The following is a 23,690-nucleotide window of genomic DNA, read 5'->3' as shown; positions in this document are numbered from 1 at the left end:
GGCTGGCTGGGAGGGCGATGTGGAATACGTTGGAGAAACATCCAGTCGAAAGAATGCTACCAGTTGGTAAGTAACTTGTTCTTCGAATGGATTGTCTCCTCCAACGTATTCCACATCTTTGATAGACTCCCAAAGCAGTACCAGTAAATGGAGGGAAATTAATTTAGAGTGCCCAATTAGATTGCGGAATAAAGAACCGCCTTCCCAAAGCCCATATCCTGACCATGGATTGTATCCAGGGAATAATGTTTTACAAAGATGTGGATGGAAGCCCATGTAGCAGCATCACAAATATTCCTAATAGGAACACCCCGCTGGAGGGCGGTGGAAGTAGCCACACCCGTAGTGGAATGAACTCTCAACCCTTCAAGAGGGTCCTTGACTGCCAATCGGTAACACTCTGTAATGGAAGGATAATCCACCTGGACAAGGTCTATTTGGAAACAGCCTGGCCCAATCAGTGTCCAGCATATCCTACAAAGAGTTGATCGTCCACTCTGACCGTGGACATCCTACAAATGTAAAAGCTCATAGCTCTCCTAGGATCCAACCGATGGGAGTCGCTCCTCTTCCTTACCCTGGATGAGGAGGAGGGTAGAAAGATGGAAGAACGACCTTTTGATTCAAATGGTATTCAGAAACTACCTTCGGTAGAAAGGAGGGACGTACTCTCAGTACAACCCTGTCCTTGTGAAACACAGTAAAGGGTGGCTTAAATGAAAATGCCTGCAATTCACTCACTCTGCGAGCGGAAGTAACCGCAACCAAGAACACAGTCTTGGAAGGACAGTAATCTCAAAGGCCAAGAGTGCAAAGATTCAAACTGAGCACCCATGAGAACTTTCAAAACACAATTCAAATCCCAAACCGGCACCTGGAAAAGGGACGGCGGGAAAACATTAGTCAGTCCTTTTAGAAACTGAGAAATCAAAGGAATCTTAAAGAACATTCTTCAGAGGAGCGCTTAAATATAGACAGCACCGCCAGGTATCCTTTAATGGTACCCACTTGAAGGCCCCTGTGGGCCAAAGAAAGCAAGAAAGACAAAACCATAGGAATGGAGCACTGAAAAGCAAGTTTTCACATTGTGATCTCTGTATCAGTCGCAGAATTTATGCCACTGGTACAGGGATTTTGTTGCAGGCCGCCTGGCCGAAAGCAACATCTCGATCAAGTCATCCGGGAGGTCCCAATCCTTATACCTCAACCTTTCAGATACCAATCGTGAAGGTTGAGAGTCTTGACCTCTGGATGGAGAACCAGACCCCCCCCCCTCGCGTGAGAGCAGATCCTCTCGGTAGGGAAGACTACGTGGAGGGCAGATGGACATTTCTAGAAGGTCCGGGTACCACGCTCTCTTTGCCCAATCCAGATTAATGAGGATCATGTGGGAACCGAACCTCCGTAACCTCCACAACACTTGAGGAATGACGGGGACTGGAGGAAACTCGTACAGCAGTGGGAATGACCAATCCACCACAAACGCGTCTCCTAAGGCTACTCTTGGAGGAAATTCCCTTGAGCAGAATCTCTCGCACTTCGGTTCGACACTGGTGGCGAAGAGATTCACTTGTGGGGTTACCCAAAGTTCGAAGATTTGCTGAAGGACTTCCTGAGACAACTCCCACTCATGGGAGACCATGCTCTGCCGGCTCAGTGTCTCCGCATTTTCGTCTCTGGCCAGATGAACTGCCGATATCGAAATTTCCTGCTGGATGGCCCAGAACCAGAGCTTCATTGCCTCTCTGCACAACGGAAGTGACCCTACCCGCCTCCCTCTTTGTTGAGGTAATGCATGGCCACTGTGTTGTCCGTCATGATCAGGACACTCCTCCCCCCATACAGAGGGAAGAAAAGTCTCAGCTCTAACAGATTGATCTGGAGTCTGTACTCCGACGCAGACCAACGACCACTGGCGGTCAAGTCTTTGGCATGAGCACCCCATCCTGTGAGGGAAGTATCCGTCACCACTGTCACCTCCGGCCACGGTTGCCAAACCTGTTCACCCTTCATCAGGTTCCCTTCGTCAGCCCACCACAGAAGATCCTGGGAGACCGAGAGAGGAATCTGAACGGGATCCAGCATCTTGCCGGAAAACTGACCACTGCATCTTGAGAGCCCACTGCAGGGATCTCATCCGCAGCCGGGCCTCTGGCACCAGAAAAATGCAGGAGGCCATGAGGCCGAGCAACTTTAAGAATTCGAAAGCCGGGAGACACTGGGCATGTTGAAACGTGTCCACCATATGCACAATGTGATGAGCCCTTACCTTGGGAGGTAAACACTTCCAAGATATGTCTAAAACAGCCCCGATATACTGGAGCTGTTGGGAAGGTATCAGATGCGACTTCTTGAAATTCAGGGAGAAGCCCAGCCTGTGGAGGGTGCAGCAGGTGACACCGAGATCCACACCAGCTTGGGAGCGTTTCCCCGGATCAGCCAGTCATCCAGGTAGGGGTAGACGTGAATTTCCCCCCTCTCCCCCCTCGCCTGAGGTACGCTGCCACCACCACCATTAGCTTGGTGAAGACCCTCGGGCGGAGGTCAATCCGAACGGCAGGACCCGAAACTGAAAGTGCGAGTCGCCAGCCGCAAACCTCAGGTACTTCCTGTGCGCGGGATGAATCGGCACATGAAAGTAAGCATCCTTGAGGTCCAGAGACACCAACCAATCCTGAAGTTGAAGGGCCTGGAGGACTTGAGAAAAAGTAACCATCTTGAACTTGTCCTTCCTGAGAAGTTTGGTCAACTAACGCAAGTCCATGATGGGTCTCAATCCCCCGAGGAGGACGGGGAAGGTGACCGGTGACAGTGCTTCCTAGAGTGCCAGGACGAGGACGAGTGGCAGGAACCACTCCGGGACCGAGATCCCCGGGACTCTTTCCGACGTGGAGAGTCACCCCTCGAGTTGTCAGTGGAAACCCCCTTGGACTTGGAAGTCCGAGACTTCACATGCTTAGAGACCCTACCTACCTGAAGCTTTCCCTTCTGCAAGGCCTTGGCAGTCAGCGACTGGTATTTCAAGCAGTCGTCGGTGTCGTGCAACTCACCCAGGCACCACAAACAAATGTGGTGGGGGTCGGTGAGCGACATCTTTGACTTGCAGTCCCGGCAGGTCTTGAAACCAGACTGCGGAGTCGGAGGGGTCAAAGAGAAAGACATCGTAATGATGAACACACGAGGCGCGCCAAGTCTCACGGAGTTAACACGTTCGCAGAAAAATTGGAACTGAGGCTACGGGCGCCTTGCATACTATTTATAACATCCTGTGACATCGCCCTTGACGGAAGTCTTCGAGGGACATTGACCCCGACACCATCGACGCAGGACAACCTCTGCCGGAAAAGTTTCCGAAGTGCACAGCTGTGGACATTACATGTCAAAGATGTGGAATACGTTGGAGGACAATCCATTCGAAAGGGTCGTTTGGCTGTGCAATCAGGACAGCCAGACCCCCTGTGGGAGCTGGTCCTATTCAGGCACTCTGGCAGACAAAGGACAGGGGTGTGGACGACTCCCCCACTTCCTGCCCAGACACTCTGGAGCCTAGGCAGGGATACCTAAGGGTTCCCGCCAAAGGCAAAACACACCCACTGACCTACCCCTCCTAGAATGGTAGAAGGGCTAACAAAGAATAACCATTCTAGTATTGTGCACTACCGAGGCTATAGACACAGCATGCAGTATGAAAATAGTTGGTTGAATACGTCCACTGCCACCAGCCATAACTACGACTAAAAAGTCACATGAGCATAGAAAAGGGAGGAGAAGAGATAAGGGGGATACTAGTTATCCCTGGGACTCCAGTAAAGGTGGTGTGTGCCAATCTCTCATTCTATAGAGTTTTGCAAGAAATACCAAGTATCACTCTATCCTAGTTAAGGGTCGCCAGCAACACTGTCCATAAGGAGCTGTGTGCTGCAGTAGTAAACCCAGATGCCTTTAAGAACTATGGAGCAGACAGACTTCATAGAACAGGTAGAATACAAAGAGTAGAGTTCCTAAAGAGAGCACACAAGAATGAATGAGTGGAAAAAGGCTCTACTCATTCAGGTTTAAAATGAAAAGGTCCAGAAGTCGAGCAAAAAGTGTTGGGGGTCTCACTAGGAGAGAGGATGTGGCATAACAATACATCTCCATAACATTATGAACATACCCTTTTCGATTGAACTCCTCCTTTCGGAGCTGTGCAACCTACATTTGTTGAGAAGACCAGCTGAAACCAATCCTGGGTTTCCCCATTTTTGTTGAACCACCACCTTTTGCTTTTGAAAGACTTCCTAACACATTGTTGTCAAAGAGGGCGGGCATGCATAGGCTTAGACACAGACAGATTTTTATTTCGGGCTTGTAGACTTCGACAGCCCTTAGAAACATCATTTAAGGGAACCATCCCTTTAGTGTTTGCGTCAGTTAGTGATTACATCAACCCAGGAACTTTTAGAAGAACAAGTTACTTACCAACTGTAACGTTCTTTCGATTGGATGTTCCTCCCATGTATTCCTCATCTTATGATAATCGTTATCCCAGCTTTAGCTGCTTCAGAAAAAAAAGTCACCAGGGGGCGCTGTGGTCGAGATCGCGGAGTCTATGTCCCTTCTCTCGAGGGCTGCCGTCGGGCATCGACGTCATCCGCTGTATAAAGGGCTCGAGCAGCGCCCGTTACCTCAGTTCTGTTTTTACGGGGTGTTCATGGTCGCATCAGTTGATCAGGTTTTAAGTCTTTAGGCTCTTAAGGAAGTTAGAGAGCAACTGGCGTAAACTGTACGGAGGGGTAGGATGGGAGGGTCGATGAGGAATACATGGGAGTAACATCCAATCGAAAGAACGTTGCAGTTGGTAAGTAACTTGTTCTTCGAATGGATTGTGTCCTCCCACGTATTCATCTTATGATAGATTCCCATAGCAGTGGTAATTTTGGAGGTGGGGGTACTAGAATTTTTAATTATGGACAGAATGAAGGATAGCTTTTGCAAATAGTCCTCCTTGGTAAGAAGTAGAGTCCAAGCAGTAGTGCTTTACAAAGGTGTGCATTGAAGGCCAAGTGGCCGCAGCACAAATATCCTGCACAGGGACACCCCTCTGAAGGGCCGTGGAAGTTGCCATGCCTCTGGTTGAATGAGCCCTTAATCCATTCGGAGGCTCTTTTCCAGCCAATTTATAGCACTCAGAGCTGGCTACAATTATCCATCTGGACAGAGTTTTAGTTACTGCAAGGCCCAATTTGTGCCCAGTATATCCAACGAATAGTTGGTCACATTGTCGGAGATTTGTCAATCTGGAAATATAGAAACAGAGCCCTTTTTGGGTCCAGTCTGTGTAACATTTCCTCTTCCTTACTAGCGTGAGGTGGAGGATAAAACGAAGGTAGAACAATCTTCTGTGACAGATGAAAATCAGACACTATTTTAGGCAAGAATGATGGCTTGACTTTTAAAATGACCTTTTCTCTATGGAAAATAGTGTGAGGAGGCTTACAAGACAGTGCCTGCAACTCACTTAACCTGCGGGCTGATGTTATAGCCACTAACAGAATTGTTTTGAGAGTGAGCAGTCTTAATGGACAAGAATGTAAAGGCTTGAAAGGAGCACACAAGAAATTTTAAGACTAGAAAAGGTGTTGGAGGGTATACATTTGTCAACCCTTTCAAGAATTGAATGACTAAAGGCATTTCAAAATAGGACACCTTCCGAAGAGCGCTTAAAGATGGATAGCGCTGCCAAATAACCTTTTATCATCCCAACTTGAGCCCCAAATTGGCTAAGTGTAAGATATAAGAAAGTACTGTTGGAGTATTACAAAGAAATGGATCCACATTCTTATCCCTGCACCAGTTACTGAACTTGTTCCAACGACACCGTTACAAGGATTTTGTTGCTGGCCTTCTGGCCGATGGCAAAATCTCCATTACGTCATCCGTGAGGTCCCAATCCTTATATCTTAGCCTCTCAGAAACCAGTTGTGAAGGCTGAGTGTCTTGACCTCTGGATGGAGAACCCGACCTTCCTCTTGCGAGAGAAGATCCTCTCTTTGTGGAAGACGTATTGGAGGGCAGATGGACATGTCCAGAAGGTCCGGGTACTGCGTCCTCCTGGCCCAGTCCGGGGTAATTAGGATCATGGTTTTCCTGAACTTTCTCAACCTCCTGATTACATGAGGAATCACGGTTACTGGAGGAAACGCGTACAGGAGTGGAAATACCCAGTCCACTACGAACGCGTCCCCCTAGAGCTCCTCTCGGGGGAAATTCCCTTGAGCAATAGTTTGCACTTCGGGTTGTCCCGGTCGCGAACAGATCTACTTGAGGGGTTCCCCAAAGTGTGAAGCTCTCTTGAAGGACTTCCTGAGCTAGCTCCCATTCGTGGGAGACTGCTCTGCCTGCTCAGAGCGTCTGCCGCCGTATTTAGCTCTAGGTTAACTGCTGATAGAGAGATTCCTTCTTGCATTGCCCAGAACCAGAGCTGCATTGCCTCTCTGCACAGCGGAAGTGATCCTACGCCTCCTTTTGTTGAGGTATTACATGGCCACTGTGTTGTCTGTCATTATCAGGACATTCCTTCCTTGTACAGAGGGCAGACAAGCCTTCAGCACTAGTCTGATTGCTCTCAGCTCCAAAAAGTTGATGTGTAGTTTGTACTCCGATGGAGAACAACGATCGCCGATTGTCAGATCGTTGGTGTGGGCTCCCCACCCTGTAAGTGAGGCGTCCGTCACTACCATTATCTCCGGCCATGGTTGCCAAAACGGTTCCCCCTTGAGGATATTCTCCTTGCAAGCCCACCATAGAAGATCTTGAGTCACTTTCGTTGGGACTTGTAGAAGATCTGACACCTCCCCCGAAAACTGGGACCATTGAGTCCTGAGGGCCCACTGAAGGGATCTTATCCTTAGTCGAGCCTCTGGCACCAGAAAAATGCAGGATGCCATGAGGCCGAGCAACCTTAAGAAGTCGAACGCCGGTAGATGTTGGGCATTCTGAAATTTTGTTACCATCTGCAGAATGTGGTGAGCTCTTTCCTCGAGAGGCAAGGCTTTCCCTGAGGTGGTGTCCAGAACCTCTCGGATGAATTGGAGTCTGACTCGGAATCATTTGTGACTTATTGTAATTGAGGGAGAAGCCCAATTTGTGTAGGAAGTGACAGGTCATGGCCAGATGTCTCTGGGCCAGTTCGGGTGAACTTGCCCTGATTAGCCAATCGTCCAGATACGGGTAGATGTGAATCCCCCCCCTCTCCTGAGACTTGCTGCCACTACTGCCATTAGTTTGGTGAAGACCCTCGGGGCGGAGGTCAGCCCAAATGGTAGAACTCGAAACTGATAATGAGAACCACCAATTGCGAACCTCAGGTACTTTCTGGGCTTGGGATGGATTGGCACATGAAAAATAAGCATCCTGAAGGTCCAATGAAACCAGCCAGTCCTGAAGTTGAAGAGCCTGAAGGATCTGAGAAAGGGTCACCATCTTGAACTTGTCCTTCCTGAGGAACTTGTTCACGCTTCTCAAGTCCAAGATGGGTCTCAATCCTCTGTCTTTTTTGGGGATGAGAAAATAGGGGGGAGTACCAACCCTTGTTCCTCTCCGCCACAGGTACATGTTTTATTGCACCTTTCTCTAGCAGGGTTAAAATCTCCTGCACAAAGTTTTTAGTGTTGGCTCCCGGTGGATGATCTTGAGGTCTCTGATGAAAAGGAAGACCGTAACCATGGGTGACTATCTCTAGTGCCCAAGCATCTGACGTAATGCCCTGCCATTCGTCCAGATAATGAGTGATTCTGCCTCCCACCGGGGTCTTGTGGGTTAAGACCTCAAAGTGGCTTTGCAGCGGCTGCAGCAGTGGCTGAGGAGGTAGTAGCTGCTGCTGTGGCTGATCTAGCACCTCTCCCCTTTCCACCACGAAAGGGTGTTCTCTGTTGGCCTCTGTGACTGGCCTGCCCTCTCCCTTTTCCAAAAGAGGAATAGAAGCGAAAAGGGTGACTCTTCCAGGAAGATTACCCTGCGTAAGAGTGCTGTTGAGGCTGCCTTATAGTGGCGCTGAGTAATTTTGTTGCTGCTTTCGAGGTCTGCAGCTTCTACAAGCTCTCAGCCGCCTTACTGCCAAACAACCTCAAGCCGTCAAAGGGCATATTAAGTAATCTAGACTGCACATCAGGTGCAAATCCAGATTTTCTCAGCCAAGCCGAATCTGCGCAAGAATGCTAGAAGCCATGGACCTGCTTATACTATCTGCAGTGTCCAATCCTGACTGAAGGCATTCCTCCATAGCCTCTTTACCATCCTTCACTATAGCCAGGAAACCATCCCGTTCCTCACCTTCCGGGATGCATTCAGCCGCTGATGACAGTCCCACAGGGTAAAGGTAAATCTTGGCAATGTGCAAGTTACATTAGTTTATTTCAGGGCCATGCTGCCCGAAGTAAAGGCTTTCTGTGCCCAAGCATCAACTTTTTTGTCGTCCCTATCTGGTTGTATTGATGGGTAAACTGACTGCCTAGTGGAAGTTGCAGCTTGAACTACAAGGCTTTCGGGAGAGGGATGCTTGGACAAATACTGTGGGTCCGATAAGGCTGGTCTATATTTTGGTACCAGTTTTTTATTTACTGCTGGAATCGAATGTGGGTTATTCCAATTTGCCATTACCCTTTTTTGTAAAGCCTTATGGAACGGTAAAACAGGATCTTTTAAGGGACCCTCACTCAGGATATCAGTCGTGTCATCCTGGTCAAAAATCTGGGGAAGCTGCTTTCCATCCCATAAAATCTATGACTCTTTCCATAAGATTTCTATAGCTAGGATCAGCACGATCTGTAGGGTCTGGCCTCTCAAAATCCACTTCAGGAGAAGTGTCCAAGCCACTTGCATTTTGTAGGCAATCATACAAGTCTGTTATTCTTGACCGTAGGTCGACTAGTTCTTTAGGGACCTCCCTGTCCCCAAATCTAACTCCAGCTGGAGTGACATACTCTTCAGAGGAATGCTCCCCATGTATAGAAGACATGCAAGTAAAGAATTCCGGTCTAGATTGAGGGTGAAAAGCCTTTTCAGGCAAGGAAGGTGGTACTTGTCTAGGCATAGAAAATGGCGTCGACTTGGGCCTTGGAATTAGCGAAGGCCTCAATAAAGGCGTCGAAGGCGTTGATAAGTTAGACGCTGGCTTCGACAGAGTTGAAGGAGGTTTCGATGCTGTCGAAGAGGGCATCGATGCTATCGAAGCTACAGGCGTTAACGCCATCTTTGTAATCGATTTCGACGCTATGGTTGTCGATGTTGTGTCAGATTTAGTCTTCGACGCCGATTCTTCTTGCCCCGATTTGTGCACCGTAGGCTTAGATTTAGAGTGAGGTGTCGGAGAACTTTCCCTTGACGATGCTCATCTCTTTTTCAACCCTTGCTTGTTTGGATCTTGATTTTCCTGTCACCTTTAGAGTGACTAGAGGCATGATCACCAAGCAGCAACTTCGAGGGGGTCTTGGCCGCTTTCTCGAATATTTTCATCATCGAAGCCCTCCCATTTTTCTGGGGAATCGTGTTTTGAAGGGTACGTCACTCTCCTTTCTGAAGAGGAGGAAGAAGACCTATGACATCGCTTTCTTGACTTTCATCGAAGACGAAGATGTTCCCAAGCGACTTTCAGATCTTGATCCTCGACTCGTGATGAGATTTTCTAACGGATTTGCCCGAATCCTTTTGTCTTAAAACAGAACTGAGGTTAACGGGCGCTGCTCGAGCCCTTTATACAGCGGATGACGTTGACGCCCGACGGCAGCCCTCGAGGGACATCGACTCCGCAGTCTCTAACACAGCGCCCCCTGGTGAAAAATGTTTCTGAAGCAGCTAAAGCTGGGATAACTTATCATAAGATGAGGAACGTGAGAGGACACAATCCATTCGAAATAAAGGTTTTGGAAATGTATCTTTAAGTCTGTCACTCTGTAACGCTCACCTGGTCCCCACGGAGGCGCAGGTCTGGCTTCGAGTGCTGATGCTTCTTCAATGGTGAAGCGCAGGACTCTGAAGATGGACAGGAAGGGCCCTCTACTCTGGCTTCTCCGGCTCGTAGGAATATACCCCTGTGCGTGAAAAGGGAGTATTACCTACTGACTGAGTTATGCTCAAGCCTCCCACTCTCTTCCAACCCTCCATGATACCCTTCCACGATTCCCCGTGAAGTCTCACCTTAGGGTCTGAAAGGACGAGCTCTCCATCCTGCTTCTGACGCAGGGGCGCGTTGAACCCAGTTACTTCACTGGATTGAGGTTAGATGGGAGTTCAGGTAAGCTTGATTATACTGGTAAGGCGCTGTAAAAGTTCTGTTGCAAGTTCAAAAGTTCAAGCTTTAAATAATAATATTCATTGTCTTTTTCAGGTAATGAATGAAGATTCCTTTGGAGACTTCTTGCAACAAAGCGCTAATGTTGTCGTCTTTTCCCCATAGGGGCTGGGGTTCGGAATGCCGGAGATATGGTGCTGACCCGAAGTGAAACGTGCAGTTACAGTAAAGATCTGGTAAGTCCTAGATGAGCGCTCAGGTAATGTTTTTGCATTCGCTCATCTAATGTCTGTCTTTTTTCCCCATAGGGGCCGGGGTCCGGAAAATGCTTGAAAGCAGCAAGACCCGAAAAGAAATGGGAATGACCCAACAGGTAAGTCTTAGAAGGAAACTGAGCTTTTCCTATTCCCTTCCTTCTCTCACCTCTTATTCTTGTCTTTTTCTCTAGGCTCTGGGAAGTGGCTGTGTATCCGGATGATCGCTGCTGAAGATGGAGGAACCCAGGAAAGGTGAGTGAAATGCAGCGCTGCAGCGATCGTAACGAAATGCTTTTAAAAATGATGTCTTCCCTTTCAGGATCGTCAGTGATGTCTCCGTGGTTCAGGATTAGCTGGTAGGTCTCTTGTCTCCCTTTGCAGGTGACCCAGGATGCTGACAGGCGTGGCTGAAGTCCAGATGCAGGAGCTGACACGGTGAGCGTCCAGCTGCGAGGAGAAGAACAACGCGAAGCGTGAGTTGCTGATCGGGTGTGGTTTAAATAGCTTTGGAAGAAGTTCCAAGTGTGTATCCTTCCTCCGATCAGGTATGTATCCTTCCCCGACCACACCCGGGTGGAAAGTAGTCCCACAGGTAAAGTAGTTCCTATTCAGGCCTCAAGAGAGCCTGGATGTGGCAGCATGGTCTGCATCAGGTAAGTGCACATTAAAACACTTGAACACATGTCTAGCTTTATGAGCCTGGCGCCTAAGGCGCCAGGACAGAGGTCCAACATGAGCCTGGCGCCTAAGGCGCCAGGACTGCGTCCAAAGGGCCCCAGCTTGGGCCCGCTGGCACTCCCCTGGGGGAAATGATGCCTGCCTCTGGGCTTGCTGGGTCAGACCTGGCTCCTTGGAGGTAGGCATCATGACACACTCTTGATACCATGCCGGGCACACACTAGACATTAGTGTTTATCCCTGTTCATCAGAATAGGATGGCCTCCCAATCAGTCCATAGGGCTGATTGTGAAAATCCATCTCAACAGATGGCGCAGAGGCCTTGACACGTGGAGGCAGAGTCAGACAGCGGCGGGACATACCGTCAGGCTCCCCTGCAGGGTTTATACTGGTCTGTGGCAATGCAGTGGGTCCCGTTAAAGCCAAAAGCTCCAGAGCAGAGGCAGGCAGTTGGCAACTTGAAGATGCCTAGCATCTTCAAACAAAAGATCTGCTTCCTATAGGGGGTGGAGGACTGGGCAGGAAACCATCTGTGGAGCTGATTCCGGGGTGTCTTGCGAATTAGGACGTCTCTCCTTGAAAGACTAAGAAGGATGGGAAGAACTACTTGTGGAACCCACTTGTAGTGATGCTTCTCCCCTAGCGCAGTGGACGGTCTGCGGACGGGCGGTCCGCCCGACCTTGCCAGAGAATGCACTACTTTCCTTGTGCAAGTATGTGAAGAGTTTTCCCGCCTTTTACTGGAGGGGCATCGGATGCATGGATTGGCACGATCCACATTCCTGAATATTGTGCTTCTCTACCCAGACAGAGAAATCCTGTGGGGATCCGACATCGATATCTGCTGACCGCACAAATCTTGCAGTGAATTTTACTGGTTTACAACCAGAGGGAAGTTTGTGACTGGATTATTTGAGGACTGGTTTCTTTTACATTTTCACACAACAATATTTTAATTTGAATAAAGTACAGTATAAGATTTTTCTCTGCAAATGTTTCCCCTTTCAGTTTTTAATTTGAGCAGCAGCATTAGTTTACTGAGATTGCATAAAACCTGATCGTGCTCTGTCCCTGTACCCAAAGACTGTTTTAGTTGTCTAACTGTGCATCCAGAATGAGGTAAAAGATTTGAGTACCCACTGCTCCTATGGTGTTGCAGCAAATTGACCGCTATAGGATTTAGACTGCAATCTATACATTAACTCGCTATAAGTAATTTCACACAAGTGTTCCCTTAGCTGCAATGATCATTTGTACTAAAATGCATTGCGATTACTTTCTGCATGATTTTTATTATCCATTCTAAAAGCAGATTAAAATCGTTCAACTCAGATTGTGAACTTATGGACCAGTAAAGAATAGAAAAATAAATAAATAAAAATCAGAGCAAGATGGCAGTTTTCCAGTATTTTTAAAAACTGGAAACTCAATTTCACAAAAAATGATATAAATAAAAAATCCTTACCTCCGCATTCTTCTATTATTTCAGCGATTGTGCTTGCCTCATCACTGGCCATTAGCAGAATATTCTTCAGCCCATCCAAAACCACCTGCACAACCTGAGAGTCTTTAACTGAGAGCAAGTTGCAGAATGGCGGGATTACATTCTGTTTTACAAGGTACTCCACCTAAACAAAACAAAACAGCTTCCTCTCAAGCTTACGATTTGCAATTAAAGTTTGAATGCATTATTACTCTTCAGAACAAGCAGAACCATGGGCAAAGGAACCAGGCTGTCGAAGGGAAATTATGCATTTGCACATTTTGATAACATTTGTGATTCTACAAGGATTTACACAGATTACTACCACACTTTTCATCAATTAAATAATTAAGATCTGTTAATGCAGGACGCAAGATTAATGTCTTTTTCCGGTAGATGCTAATTTAAGGAACTGCCCTCAGCTGCATAGTCATTCAGGTTCAATTTGGGGCTAAAGGTTTAACACTCTAGCCACACCATGACCAACACATCTACACATTCGAATAATCACAAGAGGTTCTACATCAGTTGCAGGGGTGGGGGGAATCTAAGTGACATTTTGATTTCAATTCTTCTATATTGTTTTAGAATATGCAAACAGTAGAAGTACCCCCACTCATTAACAGTTAATTTCAAGGTAGTCGACTCATTAGCACACATACAAACCAAATAGGACTGCATTAAGGGGTCAAGAAAAGGCAAGGAGCAAAAGACAGGACAATTATAAAATACAATTAATGGACCAGAATAGTGAGGAAATGGTGAGAACAAAGTTTAAGCAGGGAGCAAGCAAACTAAGAGGGAGGGTAGATACAAGAAAATAGGTGGCAAATACCTAAACATTCATAACTACCATACAGAGCAGAAAGGCGTCCATTAATGCATCGTCCAAAATCCAATGCACCATTCCGAATCTACTCATTTCACAAGTTATCAGGTTGGAAAAAAGATAAACTTAAGTACCCCCAATGGTCTACAGATAGATGAAAAATAATAACGCATTACACATCAAGGAAGAGCACTCGTTTCATGCGCGCATTCCACCGCTAATCCTATAAAAAAAGGTTTCTGTTGCCTCAGGATCAACGAAAACATGCGCTGTCCTGATAAAGATCCTTAAGCTTTGAAGAACACCACAGAGACGCTGTTACGACATTGGGAGCAAACTGTCACTATCAATTATGAAAAAGCTTGCACCTCAGCGCCACTGATGTATCACTGAAGACCAGAAAGATACGAATGGGAAACCCCCCTCAAGTGGTTTGTTCCTTGACAAGTTCTGTAGTAGAGCGTCATTAGAACCTGAGACTCCCAAGACTGCAACCACTGCCCCCAATGTTCTTACTGACAAATGGAGACTACATGTTGAAGTCATAGGTTTTCCCCCTTTTCATGAAGGTCCATCTTTGTAGTTCAGAAAGGACTGTGGAGTACCAGTTCCTCAAGAGAGGTAACATTATGTCAAATTCCTTTGTGGATCTTTAGACTGTCTTTTGTAGCCCCCTAGGCTTTTTCCAGCTTTTTGCGCCTTGTTCTCTGAAGTAAAGCTCAATTCAAAGCCTCACTGGAAGCATAACTCATTTCTTCTGTACAGTGATTTGCCTTGGAAGCCTTATGGGTTACCAAAGGTACTACAAAGGTGTCTCATTTTGTCTCTGGTAAATTCCCACCCAGACAATGTATAGGAGTTGAAGGCTGTTGGCAGCTCTCTTCCATTTTAGAGGCTGCACTGGTGTGTAGTCATTTATCACACAAATAACCACGTGCTACGGAGAAGTTCTGTGACCCGCCCATTATCTTTGGAACCCTTTGTTTATGGTTTCATGTTAGAACAACCAGCTTTTTTTATTTTCAGTGTGTTCAGAAGACCTGCAATAAATAACTCTTTATAACTGTCTAAACTGAATTGTGTGCCATACTTTGTGGACTCCGTGAGGGCTCCTGACCCCACTCATACTTCGAGAAGGAGAAATTGCTTACCAGCAATCTTCTTTCTATGGATTCTTCTCCCGCAGATTCCTCAGATAGATTTCCCTTCCAGCATCAGCTGCTCATGAAACTTGACAATGCAGCGGTTGTCTACTCCAGACGTGACGTCTGTCCTCTTAAATATACTGCGTCACTATGTCCCCATACAACAGTTTCCCACCTTTCTTTCTCCCTGCACCTGCTAGGGAGAATTATCACCATTATGCTTCATCCCCGATCCCAGTGAGACCCCCAGCACTTTTTGCTGGACTTCTTTCTATATATCCTGAATGAGTGTTGCCTTTTTCCACTCATTCATTCTTATTTGCTGTGTCTTTTGGAACCATGTTCTCTGTGCTTACTATGGAGTACTTTCCTACTATTTTTAACAGGACAGATAAGATGGTGACCCCACTGTTCACATGACCTACAAGAGACAATTTACAATTACCAAAGATTGGTTTAAGTCTCGAAAATCTCTTGTTACATAAATTGCATTTAGTGGTGTAATAGTAATTCAAAGAAAAAGCGCTATCTTTAGTTAAGGCAGGTGTAGTAGGGAATTGTTAGGAGGCTGTGGATTCCGGTGAAAGGTACGCGGACGACCAATTTATTATCAGATGAGCAAAAAAATGACTCCTGTGCAGGGGCAAGAGAAACCGGTTTATCATCAGTAAATTTCATCTTCTGCGCCTCCAAGTCTCTATACCAGGAAACTTTGTAACACCGCCCTTCCAAAGAGTGTCAGCTCCACGGGCTACATCCAGGGAGTAGCTTTTGCTGAAGGTATGCAGTGAGGACTAAGTCGCTGATCGGCAGATGTGTCTCACTGGCATCCCACTTTGTGGTGCCAAGGAGACTGTTACACACCTAGGATTCCTTTCCTGGATTGAGATAGCATTCTGAAATGCAAAGTGTAATCCACCTAGAAATGGATTGCTTGTATTGCTTTCTTGCCAACAAAGTGGCTACTGACAATTGGTCAGCTTGTCTAAATTCCGCCATTCTTACAACATAAAAGCTAAGAACCCTCTTCGGGTCTAGCCTATGGAACCGCTCCTCCTACATGGGGGTTGAGGGTCAGGATGGCAGGTAGAAAACCGGCAGGTCGATAACCTGGGACAGATGGAATTCTGAAACGACCTTGGGTAAAAAAATTCTGGTTGCACTTTAAGAGAAACTTTCTCCTTGAAAAAGCAGAGATATGGTGGCTTACACAATAGGACTTGCAGCACACTTACCAGTCTGGCTGACATAACGGCCACCAACAAAAGCAGTCTTCAGAGTAAGCAAACAAATAGAGCAAGAATGCAAAGGTGCAAAAGGAGCCGCCATGAGGAAAGTGAGAACCAAGTTAAAAGCCCAGTCTGGGACAACAAAAGGCACAGGCATTAACTTATTTGCAAGGCCTTTCCGAAATTGGGCAATAACCAGAATCATAAATGAAGACGCTTGATCCAGAGACCTTTTGGAAACAGACAAAGCTGCCAAGTATCCCTAGACTGTTGCAACCTGAAGGCCTGATGAGGCAAGTGACAGAAGGAACCCCATTAACTGCAGTTGTGGGGCAAGAGATAGGGTCAATCTCGCGTTCCCTGCACCATGCCTCAAATTTTCTCTACTTGCACTCATACAGCGATCTTGCGGATGATCTGCGTGCAGCAAGCAGCCCCTCTAGTACCTCCACCGAGCGGTCCCATTCATATTGCACCCTCTCAAGAGCCACACATGTAGATTCAGGGACTCCGTGTGTGGGTGTAGTACCCAACCTTTCGACTGGGATAGGCGATCCGGCCGCTGAGGCAACCATAGAGATGGGCAGATGGCTAAGTCGAGGATGTCTGAGTACCATGCTCTCCTCGCCCTGTCTGGACGAATCAAGATTAGGGTCTCATGAAACCTAAACTGAGAACCCACAGAATGACCGGAATCGGAGGGAAGGCATAGTGGAGGTCCCACTACACTAGGAACACATCACACAGTGTGCCTCTTGCCAGGAATGTCCTCACCCAAAACTGTTCACACTTTCTGTTGGTCTCTGGCAAACAGATCCGTCTGTGTACCCAACCGAGAAAAGATCTTCTCTAGGCCTAGCTGGCACACTTCCCACGCATGTGAGACTGCTCTGCCTGCTCAGAGCATCCACCAATCTATTCTCTATCCCCACCATATGCATTGCTGAGAGATCCGATTCTCCAAAAGTCAGAATCACAGCTGTATCACCTCTCTGCAATGCGATGACCCAACCCTTCAGGGACGCATTCATGACCACCCTGACCTAGGGCCACAGTGGCCAGAAAGTTTCCCTCGCCAGCATGTTCTCGCTGCTGGCCCACCAAGAGAGATCCTTGGCCACCGACCTGGACATCTTCGGAATGTCCATTGAGGTGTCGAAGTACTGGGACCATTAACCCCATAGCAGCCACTGCAGAGACCGCATTCGCAGTTTGGCCTCTTGCAGTAGAAAATGCAGGAGGCCATGAGGCCTAAGAGGCGGAGGAATGAAACTGCTGGCAAGGCGGTGTGGCTCTGGAACTGTTGATCCATTTGTCACACTGGCTACTCCCCTCAGGGAGGAAAAGCCTTAACCATCTGAGTGTCCAGGACCGCTCTGATGAACTGGAGCCATTGTGTTGGTGTTGTGCGTGACAGCATGTGGAGTAGCGAGCAAGTGCCCTCGAGATGGGAGGAAACCTGCTCCACCGACTTGCCTCTGATCAACCGATCATCCAGGTATGGGAACACATGGGTGCTGGATCTCCTAAGGTGGCAAAGCAAAAACAAAGAGGTGATGCTGGAAGGTTTAGAATGAATCTTAACCACTGGCACTGCTCTGGGCAACCCTCCAGACCATTGTTCTTCGCCTGCCAAGTCATTACAGAAGGGGAAAGACCCTATGCAAAACAGGCTTGGTCCCACCTCAAAAGGGCAGTCCAGCCCAAACTGGTAGGTCACATCTACTGCCAGCTGCTTGGCATCAACCCAAAGGGGAGCACCTTGAACTGGTAGTGCTTACCCCCTCCTCTCCCAGGAGGAATCTCAGGAATTTCCTGTGCTTTTGGTGGATCGTCATGTGGAAATATGCATCCTGGAGATCTAACACCAGCCAATCCTGAAGTCCGAGCGTGGAGAATTTCTCTCAACATCACCATCTTGAACTTGTCTTTCCTCAGGAACTTGTTAAAGGCCCTGAGGTCCAAGACAGGACAAAGTCCTCCCCCCTTTCTTTGGTATGAGGAAATACTGGGAATACCAGCCAAATGCGGTCCAGTCAGGGAGGTACCTCTTCCAAAGCAGCTTTCAAAAGCAGGGTTTACAGTTTATTCTTGGAGCTGCTGTTCCGGTTGCTATGGAGGTGGGGGAGGTCTGTCCAGAAGCCTCTTTAGGAAAGGCAGTCAGTAACCTCACTGGATGAGCTGCAACTGGGGCCAGTGCTTGCCTATCCATCCTCCAACTGGTGAAACATGGGAGGGTGGGAAGGACTCAAATCAGCTTTGAGGGCGGTGCCGCCTCAGGCACTGATGCTGCCGTCTGCTGGCCCTTAGAGACTCCTCTGCCCCTTCCGGAGCGTGGGAAACGCCCTGCCCCCTTGCCTAGGCTGCGGGAGCTGTGCTTTCCTGCCAAAGAGGATGCAAAGTATGTACTCCAGTCCCCTAGAAGCGCAACTAAACATAGGTTTAGCCGGCAGTTGCACATCTAGGCCCAGTGATTTTGCAGCAAGCTTTGAGTCCTTTGGCCCAAACAAATTCTCGCAACTTCCAGCAACTTATTCTGGACATCAGGCGAGAAACCTTAATTGGGGTGGTGCCTGTCTCCGCAAAACAGTAGCTTAACCCATGGATCTTCCAACCCCGTCAGCGAAGTCCAGGCCCATCTGCAAAGATTGCCGGGCCACTTCTTGTCCATCATCCACAATCCTTAAGAAGCCTTCATGCATATCCCCTTTGGGAATGTATTGAGAAGCTACTCCAATAGCTTTCCACAGGCCAAAGGTATATTTTGCAAATGCGCAGAATGCATTGATTGCCTTTAGAGCCATACTGCCAGATGAAAACACCTTATTGGCCAGGGAGTTCATTTTCTTATCTTCCCTATCAGTATGACAATGGAAGTTGATGTGGATGGCCTAGTATTGACTGTGAACTCTGGATCCCCCCCCCAGACCCTTGGGCGTAGGATGAGTGGAGAGGTAAATTGCATCTCCCCTTGCCAGCCTATATTTTTGTGTGAATTTGGTATTCCCAGGGGTGTGGTAGAAGGGTCCTGCCACAAGGCGGCAATGGGACCAGCAATGGGTATATTATAAGTCAGGGCCCTTTCTGTGGGGCCATGACTTATAATATACCCATTGATCATCCAGAATGTCAGTGAGATCCTATCCTGACAGAGGTCTGGCTGGGGCACTCCAACCTAGGGCCATCCACTACCCTGTTGACTGTAGAACAAGATTTGGCACTTGCATGACCATAAGGGTGGGCTTGTTGGGTCTCCACATCAGGAGAAGTGTTCAGGCGACTTGCATCCTGCAGCCCCTCTGCCAAGGTGATTTAATCAGCCTGATCCGTGAAAAAATCCTCGTCTCCAGAGTCTGAATACATGCTAGATGCCAAACTGCTCTGGGCCCCAAAAATTGTTGCCATTGTGCCGAAAAACTGCGGCGCATACAAGCTGTCAGGCATCTGTGCAGACGGACCCACACCCGATGATGCTTAGTTGTCTTGGCAACAGTCATCGACAAGCCAGAGGGCATCAGTGCCGACACAGTATGCTTGGGGCTGGGGTCTCCAGGCACCACTGGAGCTTGCTGCTCCGAGGTGTAGACCGTACCCGATTTCATATAAATGTCGTGCATCAGCTCTTTAAAGGCCTACCAAACGTCCCTAGAAGTAGGGCCAGAAGCAGAATTAGAGCATTCTTCAAAAGAACCGGAATCGTGCCTGCCAGCGTCGATGATGCTTCTTTTTATGGGAGGATGGCGAATGGCTGCGCAAATGTGCGCGATTTTGTTTTTTATGTTGACTATCTTCCTTTTCAGAGTGGGCCCCTCCAAGTCAGGCAGGCTGGGGGGCGAGACTACCGCGAGTTTTGCAACACTCTCTCAGTCACTTCGGGGTCATCTTCATGCACAACCGCATTCCTCTGATGTGCCCAACACAGAGTTACCACATTGTGTGGGCCTGTAAGGGACATCTTAGAGCTACAGTCCTTGCATTGTTTGAAGGCAGACACCTAGGGAGCGGACATGGTGTCGAAACCGCATCAACAAAAAAAGTTGGTAAAATAATTCTGAGAGAGACCTGTTCTGAAGAGCAGTGTGCTGAGCGTGTGATAAAAAGAAACAGATACAGAGGCATAGCGACGCACTATATGTACGACACGCATCATATCTGGATTAGACGACCACCGCACAGAGTAAAGAGGGATCAACGGCTGAGTTGCCTTGGCTGCTCATCAATGTACCTGGATTATGTTTTGACAAACGACTCTCACCCGGTCACTGAAAGTAGGGTGGCCTCCAAGAATCTGTCCACCAGGCCAGATTCTAGAAATACATCTTAACAGGATCGGATCTAGGTACATTTAATTCTTGCTTGCAGCATCGCCCAACATATACAGATTAGAATAAAATCGGTAGAAAGCATAATTGATCGCTTCATTTGTATACATTAGGCCATACATTTATCTGATAAGGATGGACACCTTCTCTTAAGCAGATGTACCAAATGCTGACCAAGCCTGCCTGCCTAGCCATAGCATTTAGCCATGGCAGGTTTCTCCAAAAAATTATTATCTTTGAGCCACCTTACGAAAGATGTCCAGCTCAGTATTGATTTCTAGTTGTAGCAAAGACGCTGGTTCAGCTGAGTATTGCATTTAAAGTTATTTCAGTTTATCTTCAGCATTCTTAACATCCTTTCAGATTACCTTTAGAATCCCCAGATTGTGTGGATAGAAAAATCCTGTGTATATAGACTTCAAATGCCTGCCAGAGTACGGATTTACTGCATTGAACCAACATTAATATAAAAAAGGTTAATTTGTATCATTTATGTTCATTACAAAAGCCATGTGACAATGCTGCTGTTTGAACCTCTATAAGGGCTTCAGACGTACATTCTGCGCTAAATTGAGCATTAGTTTCAGAGGGAATGGTCTGAAAAGATTCTAGGGAGAAAGTCACAAGACCGCACTCTGAGACCTAACGGACAATAAAAGGACAATCCGTGAAGCAATGTGTACTGTGGAGTATGTGTAATCTCTCCCTCCTCTTGATGCCGGGTCCGCCACACATCCAGAGGTTCACAGGCAGACATTCCAGCAAAAAAAGGTGGAGCTGCACCGGACAGCAACCACATCTTGACTGTGCGATCTGAAGTGGTATTCGATCTGAAGTGGTATTCAGTACAGGAGTTATGTCGCCTGTTAAGATGAATTTCGATAATCTGTTATTGAAAGATTTTAGGAGGCCACCCTAGTTATGATTAACAGGGAGCTCTGGGAGGTGGATGAGCAGTTAAGGCTTAGTCTCAGGAGAGTGAGTGGGTCAGGGGCCCTCAATGAGTCCACAGAGTAAAACACGCAATAATTCAGTTTAGACAGCCAGTTAAAGAAATGAAGTCATTTAAAGCCTTATGAACACACAGGAAAATGAGCATTGTGGGATACTATCTGTTTGATTCAATCCCACAAATATATACGACTATAGGTTCACTTAATAAACAGATAATCAAGTAAAGCAGGTAAGTTAGATGCAGTAAATGATGGGAACCAATCCCAAGAATATCCTAACTTGAGAAGTCCAAACCCTAAGATGAATGGGGCCTTATGCACAAAAGTTATGTTATAGGGACTTGTACCACGCACTTCAGCCATTTTTCATGGTCTCCAGGCAGATCTGAAAATGAGGGGGTTGGGAGGGCTAAGGGGACGAAGCAGGAGAAGCGCAAGAGAGCTTTGATGTTTGATGCTGGTAGCTTCAGTTTGGAAAAACCGGTCACTGTGTGCTGGTATGATTTGGTAGTTTTGCATTTGTGTGTTGTATGCAAGTATTCCTGTGTGCATTGGGTGTTGGAGAGATGGAAGAGCGTGTAGTTTGTGTTTCGTGTCGATGTTTGCATCAAGTCGGTTATGTAATTAGGTGGATATGCTGAGGGTTAGAGATTTATTAATATGGTTTGTTGGGGCTGTTTGGGTTTGTTGCAATGGCTTGGCCCGTATGCTTAGTCTTGATCTTGTGTGCTCACGGATGGCATTTGAGAGGTCCAGTCTCCTGGAGTTCTCTTGCGCTGTGGTGAGTGGATTATTTGTTGCTCCAAAGTTTTCTTAAGCTCCGAGTGTTAAAACAATGTTTTTAATAATTTCCTGAACTTGGTGATACTCTGTGTTAAGTATTTCCTTCGGGAGCGAGTTCCCGGGTTTCACCGTTATGCAGGAAAATGCTGATCCCCAAAATGCCTGCTTCGAGTATTGTGTTGAAGACTGATGTCGTTGGTGGATCTTGGTGTTCGTGTTACTTTGTAGATGGCAATTTCCTCCTTGATCGTTATGCAGAGCGTAATGAAGATTTTTTTGACTGGCAGCCAATGTAACATTCTCAGTGCTGGTCTGATGTGTTCTGTGAGTTTAAGCCCTCTGTATTCGCTGTAGCTTCCTCAACAGGAATTCTGGCATTCCAATGTAGATGTTGGCGCAGTCTTCTCTTGACATGTCACATGATGGCGTATTTCTCACCAGTATTTGTTCGCTTTATAAAATGATGCTGTGGGCTTGTGTTGGCGATTAGTTTCAAACTCTTAAAGTTAGTTCTACAACAATTTACCAACAAAAACCTAACTTCTCCTTTCTTTCAGTCTCAAGGCTAAACCAGAGGCTGGATACTCGACCGAGACAACCGAAGGTGAGTGGATTGGAGATGGGAGACAAAAGGACTTGTTCACACTGTTCGCCTATGGAGGACATGGGGCTGGGTGACGGGCACAATGCTTACTTACACCCCTGAATCAGATGTTCCCAGTTGTCTTTGTGGATCATCTGGGGGTTTGGTGGGGGGGGGGGGGAAGAGGTGGTCGCTGGGGGCTCGCTCTTCCACCATTGGTTCCAGTGAGGTGCTTAGGAGTTGCAGGTGCTAGGATTCTTCCGGTTGGCCAATGACGCAGGATTCCTTAGGTCACATCACTGGATAGAGGAAGAATAGCTCCAGCAATGATCAGCGTTTGTAGGTGACGAGAGGTGTTCTTCCAGTCGGGGTCACCACAGCTGCTCCAGGACAGGTTCCCGTGAAGGTGGGAAGCTGAAATTTAGGGAGAAGGTGAGTTGTTGCACAAGCCTGCTACTACCAAAGTTCTGGATTTCAATTCGGAACAGCAATGGTTGTGACGAGGGAGACCACGACAGAGCAGTACAGTCCACAGGCAGTTCAGGGACACTGCTGAATGCTCCGGAATGCTAGATCCTTGAGAAGGCATTGAGACTAGTTGGTCCCACTGGTCCAAGAGCAGAATCACCCCTCAGGGTTTTCCGAGATCATGCAGAGGAGCAGGGCTTCTCTGAGCTGGACACAGGAAGGGATGCTGGGCCACTTCAGGAGTACTCTTCAGAAGGCTTCTCCATCTTGGCACCAGCATACATCTGAAGAGGTCGTCCTTTTATACAAGTTCAAGTCCACCAATGGTAAGGATATGCAACATTCAAACAGCCGGTAGTTGTCCAATCAGGGACAACTACTGGTTTCACATCCACCCCAATAGCAGACTTTCTGGCACCAATGATGTGGACTGGAACTATACAGTCTTAGCCCCCTTCCTGGAATGACCGTAGGACTTTCCTAACCGGAGAGGGCAGGCAGTAGGCCAAACTAAAATGACCCAAGAACAAGGGACAATCTCGTGGCATGGCCACTTTAGGGCACAAGCCACAGTGTAGTAGCCATACGCGATAAACGCGAATGTGCAGACCATAAATAATGGAAAAACTGTAAAAATGTAACTGCTGCCACCAGCTTGTCTTTAGGCACATTAAAGTAACCAAAAATATT

The 23,690-nt window shown here is 47.4% G+C and overlaps 1 protein-coding gene across 1 annotated transcript in view; it reads right to left on the bottom strand.

Annotated features, from left to right (window-relative positions):
• Positions 1 to 23,690, bottom strand: part of KPNA3 (karyopherin subunit alpha 3) — a 1,475,105-nt gene that overhangs the window by 234,483 nt on the left and 1,216,932 nt on the right. The window contains exon 15 of the mRNA XM_069640670.1: positions 12,671 to 12,833. Within this exon, the coding sequence (XP_069496771.1) occupies positions 12,671 to 12,833 (163 nt within the window). The remainder of the gene's footprint in view (positions 1 to 12,670; positions 12,834 to 23,690) is intronic.

The sequence above is a fragment of the Ambystoma mexicanum genome, chromosome 7q (assembly GCF_040938575.1).
Source record: "Ambystoma mexicanum isolate Mex_15411 chromosome 7q, UKY_AmexF1_1, whole genome shotgun sequence".
Lineage (NCBI taxonomy): Eukaryota > Metazoa > Chordata > Amphibia > Caudata > Ambystomatidae > Ambystoma > Ambystoma mexicanum.
The sequence above is the reverse complement of the archived record's forward strand: the minus strand, read 5'-3'. Positions and strand labels throughout refer to the sequence as shown.